This window comes from Diospyros lotus, chromosome 9 (assembly GCF_014633365.1).
Source record: "Diospyros lotus cultivar Yz01 chromosome 9, ASM1463336v1, whole genome shotgun sequence".
NCBI lineage: Eukaryota > Viridiplantae > Streptophyta > Magnoliopsida > Ericales > Ebenaceae > Diospyros > Diospyros lotus.
Genome location: NC_068346.1, coordinates 17,349,014 through 17,362,659, shown reverse-complemented (window position 1 = coordinate 17,362,659; position 13,646 = coordinate 17,349,014). Strand labels below are relative to the sequence as shown.

Here is a 13,646-nt window from a genome sequence, read left to right as displayed (position 1 = left end):
CGCCCCTTGGATGCTTCCTAGCTAGTGATCGCCCTTCATCGCGTGCGGTCGAAAAATCGAGCCCAGTAATAGAAGATGTCAGACTAGCAGTCGGGAAAGTGATGCTTTCTTCAGCGTTGTTGCTAGTGTCCCCTTCATGACTAACGGTGATAACCTTCGACATCCTATTTGGAAAATAGTGCGCCGTTGAGAGGGAAACGATGAAAAACCCAGAAGCAAGGGGATGCACCTTTTATACTGTTTCGCAAGTCGCGTTCGATGAAAAAGGGAAACGCCATCAGACGTTTAGCAGAACCTTAGGGGTGCACCACGTATCACACACCTGTCGTGCGTTCAAGTTTCTCAAGGAAATCAGAAGCCGCCATACACACCTACAACGGCACATCTTTTCGACGAAAAGATCAACACGTGGAGAAAACTGCGCTGTTTACCCATCTCGGGTTGACCTCGAAACAACCCCAGGACTGCCATTCAAGCAAAGCCAAAATCAGCTTGGCCGACCGCCTCAGTCATACTTAATCTGACCCTCAAAAATTGGCACATACAGTAAAAACTGCTCCGACTTCCCTTTTCAGCTCGAACGCTCATTACTCGAGCCTCCGACCTAGGGGGCTATGGACTATCCAGGCCCAATCTTGACCCAATCTTGGTTCCCTTTTCTAGACCAAGCCTTGGCCCAATGCCAACCTACCACGACATCATTCCTCTAGGTATTCGCGCAGCCGCCTCAGACCCTGCCCCTATTAATGGCGGATCTCATCCACATCAATGAGGGTCCCGTCGCCACCATGCTACCATTTGGGAACCTCTGCCGACGCCGGATAGCCAGTCTCATCACCTGTAAACGCACGACGCATGCAAGCAGGATGAAATCTCCTCCTTCTATATCAACCAGCTCTCTTCAGAGCCAAGGTATGTTCTGACCTCTGACCTATTGATACACAGTCTCTCTTTACTCTCGTACTCACTCAATCGTTGGAGTGCTTATAGGTGCCAGCCACCCCCCGAACGGACTTGTCGCCGGAGCTCGTGCCCCGCCTCCGATCGTTATCTTTTGGGTCAGGAAGGAACATGTAGAAAGAAGTTTTTCAAAATTAAAATTGATAAAATCATATTTGAGGTCAACTATGTCATAAGAAAGATTAAATGAATTAGCTATATTATTTATTGAACATGATTTATTAGATAAACTTGCTTATGGAGATTTAATCAACAATTTTGCATCTCAAAAGGCAAGAAAAAATAATTTTATATAAAGCTGAATATAGTTCAACACATGTTTGTAGAATGAAAATTTGCTAATAATTGGTGAATTTTATCTTTTTAATGCTATCAGTTTAACGCTTTATTTTGTTTCCTTTTATAGGAGAATCAGAAATGTATAGTTTTTTGCTCGATTTGCACTGAGTTTCTTCGAGTTTTAAGAAAAAAAATAGTTTTATTTTTTCCTTGTTTATTGTAGTAGGTTGTTTGACTTTTTTTGATCTCTAAAATATTATATTTTAGTTGAAAATTCACTATCATTAAGAGATTATTGTATTTTGTAGTTGATTGAAATTTAATTTTTTTTAATTTAATAAAATGATTATTTTTTCTTGTAAAAAGGTGTATTATTTATTCTTTTCAAAAAAATTAATACTTTTGAAAAGGCCTCGACAATTTTTTTCGCCTAAGACCCCCAAATTGGTTGAGCCAGCTTTGTTAACAAGTAACCAACTTGGCGTCCTTTCCCCTATTGTCCCCATCTTCCGCTTCAGTGCCTCGAGCCCTTGGGCAATACTTCATGTAGTCACCTATCTGATAGCATCCACAACCCTTGACCTTTGTTGGTCAATTTTTAGTCTCTCTTTTGTGGATCTGTGTGCATGTGTACGTATATATATGTATTTATAAATATACATAAATATAAAGATATTTTGAAAAAATAATTTATAGATTTTAAATTAGTAAGTTATTTTACTTCTTATGACATAAATTTTTTTTATTATAGAAATATTTTCTTAATTTTTTGTCAATCAAATATCAAAAAATAAAAAATATATTTTTAAAAACATTTTATGTCCAAACAAATATATTTAACTTATTTTAGGTAAATAATAAAAAAAATTGTTGTTGTGGGATAACCATGCAGGCCTTAGCCAAACATGCCTCGAGGATCATTAAAGAAATCCAAAGACCCGAAAAACCCTAAAGAGTCTTCTGGGAAAGCTCATCCGATGACCCTGAAAACTCGAAGAGTCTTTGGAGGAGTCATCCGCACTCAATAGCCCTGAAGACCCGACAAGTCTTCAAAGGAGTCTTCTTTTGAAGGATACTCTTTGGAAAATTGGTCCCCGAAGACATCTTTAGGCCTTCCAGCCTCATCCGCAGATGTCTCGCCCAAAAAGTGAAGCCACCCACATGTGCCATGTGTCCCTGTCTTCGATGCCTATAAATACCCCTGGATTCATACCCTCGAGATCCAGATCAACCACCTTAAGACCCAAACTAAACTCTTTAGACCCCAACTCATCCGATGACACACTCAAAGATTCACACACATAATTCATCCCGATACTATCTTTTACATCATGACTCCATCTGACTTTAGCATTAGAGGACCCATGCAGGAGAGTTCCACACATGTCTTGTAACTATTCTTGTGCCATAGACATTCCGAAGACCTTGAAGACCCATCTAGAGACAACAGATCAATAGCACCTCCCGGAAACTCCCTAACTCTCATGGAGTTAAGCCATCTGGAGACCATTCCAGTTGAAGACCCTAGTCTTTGGGACCCCACTTTCCCAAATGGGGTGTTTGCAATGCAGTTTGGCCGGTTTAAGCCCTTTTTAATACGCCAAACCATATGTGCAATTTTTTTATTACTCCAAACTACGCGATTTGATTTGGTCACCTAAGCCACACTAGATTGCATAGCAAAATACGATCCGATATTTGGTTTTGTTTCAACGGTTTGTCCAAAACATGTCATAACCATTAAAGTCCAAACACCAAGCATAATCAACTTACTACTAATTACTAAAGTCCAAACACGAAAGCATAACCAATTAAAGTCATAGAGTTCAAAGTAAAATAAGTTACAATCTAATCAAAATGCAAACTTAAAAGTTCAAAGTCTACCATGCCTTAAACAAATTACAACACAATCACATGTCCATAACATAAAAAAAAAACACAAAAGTCCACAACATAATTGATGGTCAAACTAGTACGCTCCAACTTCAACTTCATCACTAATTAAGCTTTACAATATCTGTTATTATAGTGGACTTATCTGTAATATTAAGGGGAACAATAAAGATAGAAAATTAAAATGTTAGAGTTAATATAAATAAAATAATAAACATGTTTGATGAGTAAATAAAAATTACTATATTCAACTGATTCATAAGTAGCATGCTCTTCAAATACTGAGGTCATATCCAATGGTAAAAACGTGGCTCTCAACTAATTTTGACAACAAATCAACGCTTATACCATAGATGGACTCAATGAAATTTGAAAGCAATCAAGTATCCTACCTTTAGTGCTAAAAGCTGACTCAGAAGGTACTATTGCCACTTGGATGGCAAGAACATCTTGAGCAATCTTTGATAGGATATGGTACTTTGATGAAGTTACCTTCCATCATGTCAATATATCGAAAGTCTTATTTCTTCTATCCTCATTAAGCTTAGCTGGGTACCTTTCAAGCTCATTTTTCATTTCAAAAGCATTATCTTCAATACATTCTTTCTCAAAATCATATTCCAACATGTTAACAGAATCATCATCATCAGAATCCATTACTGGAAACTTTTGTCCTGAAGTTGTCCCACCCTGTTTATCTTATGCTAATTGTCCATTTGAGTCATTTGCTGCATAAAAATACACCAACTTCCTCAGAGTGCTCTTGATAGAATCCATTATGGTTTAACTTCATCTTCAGAATAGAGTTTGTGCAAACAAAATACCACATATTTCATCTTGTACCTAAGATCAAGCACAACCACCACATAAAGAAGCATATTCTATTTTTTAATGTTGCCTCAATACTTATCAAATTTTATTTTCATGCTAGAAACCATATCTTTTAAGATTGATTCGCAAGATAAACTCTATTTGATTAGTCTCCCAAGCACATTATAAATTTTATGAAAATAATTATTTACAGTAACATACAAAGAAGCACCAAACTTGAGGGTAGCATCATAAAAAGTTTTTAAAAACTTACAGAATGTTGCACAATTCTCCCAGTCTTTAGAATTTTGTGGCCCAATAGGCCTTTTTCCATTTTTATCCTCTTCACAAAAATATTGCAAATAGAGCAAATCCTCTTCTTCTAATAATTTAAATGCATTAACAAATCTTAGTGCATGCTCCAACATCAAATAAGTGGAGTTCCACCTTGTTAGCACATCCAAGCATACAAGAGTATTTTCTTCTTTACAAGTATTCTTCACACAACTTTTGAATCTTATTGATCTTAAAGGAGAAGTTCTAACATATCTAATTGCATTATGTACAACCATAATAGAGAAGTCTAATTTTTTTATGTCGTCACCCACTACCAAGTTTAGAATATGAGCCGAGCACCTCACGTGTAAGAATTCCCCATCACAAACAACACTCTTCTAAACTGTAATCTTTTCTTCATGTGTCTGATAGCCCCATTGTTAGAAGTAACATTGTTAACTGTGATTGTGAAAAACCTTCTCAATACCCCATTGTTTCAAACATGCCTCAATTGCTTTACTAATTGTTTCTCTCTTACAATTTGGAATTTGACAAAAGTTCAATTTTTTTTTTTCGCATTTTCCATTCAAAATCTATAAAATGAGCTATAAGCACCGTATAATTGACATTTTGAATGGAAGTCCATATAACTTCAACTTTTTTTTCTCATCATTGTAAAGACTAATTATATCCCTAGCAATTGTAATGCGCGGATCAAGCTTAGGGCATGCAATACCACAAAATAATCTAAAACCTTCTTGCTCCACAAACCTAAATGACAATTTATCAATGATAATCATTTTGGTACGTGTAATCTTACAAGTTGTCTGACTAAATCCCATAGCTAGAAGATTATTACCTGCAATACTATCATCCTCATTATCACTATTCTTTTGAAAACATAAAATATTATCATTCTTATCATTAATCTATAAGGATTCTTTTTACATTGATTATTTACATGCTTCCAAAGACTACTTGTCCCATTTTTCTACTATCACTTACATAATCTTTACCACAATAGTTGCACACAACTCTAGTCAGAAGGGTCATCCTCATTTTTTGTGAAATGATCCCATACTTCAGATAGCTGATTAAGTTTCTTTTTCATAGCTTTGGCCTTAGACTTAGGAGGCAATGGAGGTTTAGAACCACTACTTGAATCAAGGGTATTGGTCATTTGATTGAGGTTCCTCACAAATGAAGGATTGGTGCTATTATCTTCTTCCATCTAACAATCACAACATTGAAAACATATTCGCATACCATACAAACACAACAACACTAAAATAAATGATGTTATAGAGAGAGGCATTTACCTAAATCTCAAGAAAAAAGACTGCAAATGAGAGCCCAAGGGATGCAACAGTGGCGAAAGGAATTCATATGATTTGTCCTGTAACAACTAGAGATAAATCAACAACCCCACGAACATTCCTGGTAGCAAGGAGTATAGATAAATCCAAATTATCCATTTAATATATCTTCATTTCTTCAAGCATATAGTGTAAATTGCCTTTCTTCAAGCATATAATGTAAATTGCAGAAGCTAAATAGGAAGAAGCTCACATAAAAGGATATCACTTGCTATGGTCAGGTCCCAGTCTGGATTAATAGTTGGAAAGGTGTCTTCGTATGAATTTGAAAGGTCCTAGTCTGGATTAACACTTACTACTCATTCATTGTCTATCTTGTTCAACTTAAAGGAAGAAATATTTGGGAAAGAGGAATGAAAGGTTTAGAGAAAGAAGGATGAGAGGTAGAGAGTGTTGGTGGGAAGGAATGAAAGATTTGAAATTTTAGTGAAAGAGCTTATGTAACACACCGCCTCGTCGGGCGTGTCACTATAAAAAATTACTAGGGTTTTTTTTTTTCTATACATAAGTTCAACATACGTGGTGTTTCAAGAACAATCTTTACATGTTCACAAAAACCCCAGAGTCCCAATCTTGCCTATTTAGCTAACAAGATCAATAGACTTGAGCTAAGTAAGGCATACCATTGCACAATGAAAATTTATAAGACCGAATATCATAGATTACTGTAATTGTTCGTACATAATGTCTTCCAACCATAATAAGAATTACATAACTTCGAAAATATAAATAATGACTATCATGCTTGTACTCCACTCGTCCTTAATTGGCCACGCCTTTGCCCTCGCTGCAACCCTCGTTTGGAATGTATGAATTTTCCAAGGTGTAATCCAGATTAGATGCTGAATCATCTAAGTGATGGCATAAAAACACTTTTCAAAGAATGCATGTATGATTATGAGCATGACATATATAAATAACAAACATGTCAACCTTGAGAAATCTCCCTAGCATACTCAATCTCTAGGGTACATATCGGCGTTCACTGGTGGAAAATCCATTCCACAACATACGGTTGAGATTGACCTTACCATAACATACTTAACCTCCGGGATGCACATTGATGTCACCTAAGGAGATCTATTTCTTTATCATATGATTGAGATTAACATTGCCCCATTCTCAAAGAGATCCCGTCTCATCCCAACAGACAAAAGTAATGACATGAGTTCAAATGTATCGATGTCATGAAAACCACTTGCCATGCATTTTCACAAAACATTTCCAGTTGATGCATCATGTAACAAATTCAATATGCACAATATGTTTACAATTAAAAGCATTTAGGCAAACCATTCACATGGAACAAACCAAGTTTGGTAGTAAAACCACTTGTTTAAAATGAACTGGGTATAGGAAAACCACTTACTTGAAATAATCATTCACATGCCAAACTGTTTGCATGAAATCAAATCAAGTACAGGGTCGAACCACTCACCTTTGTATAGCTATTCCACATCGAAACCTCAAAAAATGTGCTGACCTCAAACGTCGTGCAAATCCTCAAGTCTGATGGCCAAATCACCCCCTAACCAATGATTTATCCAAGGAAATAAATATTTCTGATTTTCCTAATTTGTTCATAATTTTCCCATTTTTTTTCATAATTTCTCCTATTTTCCATAAACATTTTTTCTTCAAAATTCCATAATAAATATTTCTCACCTATTTTCATCAAATATTTTTCACAGAAAATCTTAAAATAATTTTTTAAAAATTATAAAAATAATTTCAAACAAAACCTGTACCTCACGCGCCCTCACACACCAATCACGTGTGCTGTGTGTGGAATCCGAGCGTGAACCCCAAATGCCGATCGTCTCATTTGGCTCTAGTTACCGGCGATTGCTCCGATGGTCTATTTGATCCTACCTCCTTGAAGTACTCCTCAAGTTGATCCTAAGGGTGCCTTGGTTGCTCAAAAACACCATCGGATGTGCCCCAAACAACAGATTACAGGCTCAGCTTAGCAACTTCTTGATTTTCTGGCTAACTCTCGAAACCCCTTCGAACCTATACCATACCTTACCAAATTCTTCAGAAAAACTCTCCAAGACACGAGGAACAAAAGCCCCTTATTCTCAACACTCGAATCACTCTAAAACACCAAGAATTGAAGCTCAAACTTGAATGAAATCCTCGGCCTCAAGCGCTCTATTTATAGGCAAATTCTAGTCGAAATCTATCAAATCCCGAGCTTACTTGACCCCTAAGCTTCAAATCTAGCCACTAAGTGGCTCAAGTAGCCCTTAATGATGCTAAAAATCCTTCGATCCATCTGCTGAATTTTTTGATCACTTTTGCCATTAAATTCTGTCAAATCATGGTTGATCTCGGCCAATGGCCACCACCAATCGACTCATCATGGCCTGGAGCATGCTCTGGGACCCTTGGGCAACCTTCCTGATGGCGACATATGGATGGTCGGTAGTGACAATGCAGCTGGCTAGAAAATTGCAAGTTTCACACCTGAATTTTTAAAATTACACTTTAATCCCCATCTAATTTTCAATTACAATTTGGACATTTCCTTGAAGTCCTTGAGTCTTCCAATAATTTTATTAAGCCCTATGAGTTCTAAACTCTTCATTTCATCTCCAAAAGTTTAGAAAAAAATATCTTTTTAACCTCCCTCAACCAAGATTTATAATTTACACTTAGGCCCAAACATATGTAAGATCACGTTTGATCCTCATTTTGTGAATCCTTTGAGTTTATGAATCCCAAACTCCCTTTCCACATTTTATCCCCCAAGTTTCGTCTTTGCCCCAATTGTTTCACCGTTTTTGGCCAAGATTTGTAAATTACACTTTGGCCTCAATATATGAAAAAACTGCATTTTGACCCAAAAATTCTACAAACTCTAAAATGTTTTTCAATATATAATTTCAGGTATTACAGCTAAAATGGGAGTATAAGAGATAGAGACTATAAAGTGTCGATGTGGTGGGGGTTGGGGCAGAGATGAATGAAAGATTAAGATTTTATTTTTTTAATTTTCATATATTGTTAGACTAGTCGAGCGATTTAGTTAAAAGTTGAAAGTAATTTTATCAAACAACAAACCATATAGTTTTTGGATTTTTCAAACCATCTCAAACTGTTCCCCCCAAAAAATCACTTGGTGTGGTGCAGTTGGTTTTGATGATTTAGTAGTTTTTTTGAACACTCCTGGTTCTACTCCCAAATACCCATTAAGCCATCAAACATCCAAAGACCCCAGAGCATTTATCTTGCTCTCTCGGATAGTGGATTGAGCTTTGCCCTGTGAACTCTACTCTTCTAGACAACTGATTGAGTCATTCTCCGACTGGACGCTTGGCAATGCCACCTGTTAGCATAAACCTTACTCTCTATTTTCTCGTTAGTCTTTGCCAGATTATTTGCTAAGACAAACAAATTTAATTATTATATCTTAGCAATAACAATATTGAATTCAAATTCGATTTGCAATGACTTTTTTAATTGTCATATTTATTTTTTTTAAAAAAATAATGAGGTTATATTATATTAACAATTAAGTTTTTATTTATTTAAAAGGTACAAAACAATCACTTGTGACTAATCTATAGCGCGAATTATCATCTCTAATAAATACTTTCTTTTTCTTCTCTGTATAAATGCCTTTTATTTTTTAGTCTTTTGTGTTTGTTTATTTCATGACTATATTCGAGCCTTCATACTCTTAAATGATATTTTATGTTTTATATATTTTTTAGTTTAAATTCTTCAAACTACATTATATATCGATGCATTATTTTTTTCTTCAATATAGACATTTCTATATTGAAGAAATTGTGTCTAAGAACACAAAAATAAATTTTAGAAATAAGTAAAAATTAAATATTTATAATAATTGATTGGGTAATGTTAGATAAAAAATTAAGTACATAACATCATATATAAAAAAGATAAAAAAAAAACTATTGCTATTAATTAATACTAAATATACTTTTGAAATTTTAAGAAGTGACACCAATAGATCATGATGCATCATGAGAACAAAGTTTAATAGTATTATTAGTTAATAAATATGTAAACTGATATTAGTTTGATAGAAAATTTAGACATTTAATTACTTAACTGTGATTATTTATAAATTTAACTTTCTAATTGGAAAAATAAGTTGGTTTGAAGATTAGCATATTTACTGCCAAACCCAACTAACCAAACAGGCCCTTAATCCCACCTTATAAATAGCGACGGAGAAGGGCAAGGGCCTCGGCGAACCTTTCCCGAATATTCTTCCCGTTGTCCCCAACGCACCGCTTTTATAACGCGAACTCGCGGCGTTCTCAACCGGCGAGAAGCCTCCGAATAGGCCGGCCATGGCTCGACAGACGAGCAGCATCACAAGGCAATTAGGACCGCACACCGGCGCCGCCACCGCCACCGCCACCACAACCCTAACCCTAGATCAGACCGCTCCATCGCCATCTTCTTCGTCGCAGCAACAGCCGCCACAATCTATAACTCTGCGGCTCAACCGCAAGAAGAAGAAGGTAACGTGGAAGGAAGGCACCGTCGACAACGAGTTCCTCAACAAGAAGAGCTCCAAGAAATGCTGTATTTTCCACAAAGACAAGCCGTTCGACGAGGACGACAGCGACGACGATGGCGACTGCAGTGATCGTTCGGACAAGGGCCGTGACCACGGTCGCGGTCACGGTCTCGATCACGATCACGATCCCGATCACGGCGCCGACGGCTGCTGTTCTGGCAATAATGGAGGAAATTGATGTAAAATTTGGGGGTGATCGGTTTTAAAATTGACGCCCTTTCTGTTCGAGATTTCCTTTGATCTCGCAAATTGCTAAGGGGATCGAGTATTGCTTGTAAGAATTGGGAATTAATATGTTATTTTCCAATTAAAGGATTGTTTCTGTTTTTATCTTCTTACTCTAAGGCTCTTCCCGTTTAGCTTCTTTCTCTTCGTTGTACTCATCTAATCTAGCTTTTCATTCTTGATTGTGTTCATGTAGATTATCGTCTGGTTTAGTTGAAACTGTAAAGGAGTGGGCATTTTGACTTTGCACCACTCAAGCCTTTGTCTCAATTACCTGGGGTTCGCTCTATTATGACTTTATGGAACACAATAATGTAGAGGGCCGATCATAATTTTACGGTTTCTTCCATTGAAGCTTATTTTGTAGTTGATTTATGAGTATATGATGGATGTTTGGTTTCATCATGTTAGATGGTCATTGGACACATTGGCAACTTTAAGCTGATCATTTTTGTGGTCTCTGTTATCATACTCCAAAACTGCTCCGAGCTTACCTGGTTGACAAACTTCAAGCATTATCTAGTTGTGAAAAATAGTTTTATCAAAGAAAAAAAAATCTTAGCTTGTCTGATTTCAAGGTTGCAATACTCACGTCAGAGGATTGGCATGCATAAATATGATTGTGGTAGTTATCTCAATTGGAAAATAGACGTTAAAAAAGAGATGCTCTGAAAAATCATATACCCCTTGCTCTTTGTTAGTGCTAATCCTTTCTGTTATGTGATTTTTTGTTTTGCCTGCTTGCTCAATGTCCATCAATGTAATTCAACAAACATATTGTTTTTTTTCTTTGAGATTGTCTCTATTACGAATCAGCTTAGGTTGAATTTGTGTGAAAAATCCTGCAGGTGCCTAAATTCCTTAGCATGCAAGCCTGTTATCTGCAGGATTGCTTGGTTTGTTATTGATGGATCTTTTATTATGTGAAACACTTGAGTATTCTGCCATTGAGTCTCTTGCCGCATCCTTTTGCTCCCATGTCACTTAGCTGCCCAGAAGGTATTTGTGCTTAATCTGATCAGTAACTTCTCTTTTGTACCCTTATGTCTGTGGAAAGAGTTGCAGATATTAATTTATCACGTTAATAAAAAAGAAATGGTAAATTTTCTTTGATAAATTATGTTCTTAATTTTTTTTTTTGGATATGTGCATTTTATATTGTGGTGGTACTCATTTGTTTTCACAATGGAGTTGATTTCTAAGGGATTCTGATAGAAAGTATTGGCTGGAGTAACTGGATATAATGTGAGAAATAGCCAAATCTTTCTTTTTGCCATAACTTTTGAAATTTTTTATGGTTGCCGTGTCATGTGGAATTTGTCTATCTTATTTTTTTGAGTGTTCTACAACTAATGTACTGTGAACCTAGAGAGTTTATTGTCTACAATCAAGTAGTTCTTATGGAGCTCGTGAATGGACTAATGAGCAGATCTGAGTTTATTTTTCTCGGATTCTATGGATGCTATTCTAATGGTTCACTGCTTTGTAACATTATTAGTTAGTTTACATTGAATTATTGAAAGGTGTTAATTGGAATTGAATTACTAAAGTGAGAGTTGGTTTATACCAAAGTTAGAAAAGGGGACACTTGAAGAATGACCTGTGTCTTTATAAATTGCTTTGTAAGCATGTAAGTAATTCATGATGCCATAGGTTTTGAAGATGTCTGCAATTGCTAATGTCACGTACCTAGACTACTGACTTTTATTTCATAGTTATATTTGTATTTTTGGAGGGAATTAGCTTGCTGGAGGAATGTTCCAGCAATGCAAGTTGTACGGAAGTTGATAGGCAAGTTGTTACTGATTCTAGAAGGGACTTGGCAACCATTTTGGCACCAATCCCAAGCTGAGGCAGTATAAAAGAACTGACCTAGCTCATTGAGAGGCACAAATTGATAATTGAATCAGTCTATTTCCCTCTCAATTCTCTCTTTCTCTGATTTCTCCCCCTCAATTCTCTATTCCTATCCTCCCCTCAAAAATTCCAGCGTAATTCTCCCCTAACCGGAGAGAATTTAACTTGAAAATTAGTTGGCTTGTGGCAGAATGACAGTGTACTGGCAATTTCATAAGCAAAGTAACTTTGTGTATTTCCACTTTATGGTAAAGATGCTGAATTCTTGAAAAATAATAATGACAAGTATTAATTACACTAAAAATTCCTATAATTTATCCCAATTTCATTTGATCCTTGTAGGTTTAATTGCACCAAATCCCTAACTTTTAATTTTCAAAACTTGTACAATGGACCTAAATTATTGAACTGATCTTTTCTTGAATTGGCTTGATCTTCAACTACCATAGCATCATCTACACTTTTATTTTTGCTGAACTTACCTTTTATATATTTAGTTTTCTATTTTCCCAACATACAACCTTTAAATTCTAAAGTGGACCTCCATATCAAGTTTAGTAATCAAGCCTTCATTTCTCTGATCAAATAAGATGGTGTCTGATAGGCCATCGGTGTACCGAACCTACCAAAGACCAGCATGCATGAAGGTTAGAATAGAGAATTAACATATGCAGGTTGTTACAACCAGCATGTGTGTATGGGGGGGTAGTTTTGTAATCCATATGCGGAGGGAATAATCTTGCATGTGCAAGGGAATTCGGTTAGAGAGGGGCAGAGGAGAGGTATAAATAGCTGAGAAGAAGAGGGAGAGGGGTGCTAGTTTTTGATAGAAGAATTGAGAGAGTTAAGGGCCTCTCGAATGCCCTGGATTGTGCTTGTTCTTGACCAAAAGCTTGGATAGCCATTGTTAATTGATTACAATTTGGATTTTCTAGCTGGGTTCCTATCAATTTGGTATCAGAGCAATCGATCCATGGGGATGATTGTTTTTGAAAGAGTGGGTGAGCTGGAGGGGCGTGTCAAGTCCTTGAATTAGGACTTGGCAATTTTCGTAATTTTCGTTCGAGAAAGAGAGGGAAAAGAGAAGTAGAATAGAGAGATTAGAAAGATCAAAGAGAGAAAGATTTATTCATCAATCCATCGGTAGTCCTCCATGTGCCGTAGGTCTCCTTATTAAGAAGACCTCTAGCTATACAATGATTATTCTAACCTCCTAACTGTTTCCAGAGGTTGTTATAATAGCCTCTCCCGCCTCCTAACTTGCCCAACAGTTTAATAGAGGTAGAGATTACAAAATAACCCTCAAGATCATAACAATCCCTTCCTCTTGAAAGAATTCTTGTCCTCAAGAATTTAGAGAAGTCCCATGGCCCGCAGAAACTGCTTCAACAGGTTTGGAAGGTATTCCC

The 13,646-nt window shown here is 36.4% G+C and overlaps 1 protein-coding gene across 2 annotated transcripts; it reads left to right on the top strand.

The window, feature by feature from the left end:
- Positions 1 to 9,805: 9,805 nt before the first annotated feature.
- On the top strand, positions 9,806 to 11,379 carry LOC127809797 (protein phosphatase 1 regulatory subunit INH3). 2 transcript variants are annotated; one of them, XR_008025258.1, is made up of 2 exons: positions 9,806 to 10,429; positions 11,229 to 11,379. XR_008025258.1 is itself a non-coding variant. In XM_052348892.1 (1 exon), exon 1 carries the CDS (start codon positions 9,923 to 9,925, stop codon positions 10,331 to 10,333), a length of 411 nt encoding a protein of 136 aa, XP_052204852.1. In that variant the 5' UTR covers positions 9,806 to 9,922; the 3' UTR covers positions 10,334 to 10,524. The 2 variants fall into 2 exon arrangements, 1 of the variants encoding a protein (XP_052204852.1); XM_052348892.1 differs by lacking the exon at positions 11,229 to 11,379 and having other exon boundaries at positions 9,806 to 10,524.
- The last annotated feature ends 2,267 nt before the right edge of the window (positions 11,380 to 13,646 follow it).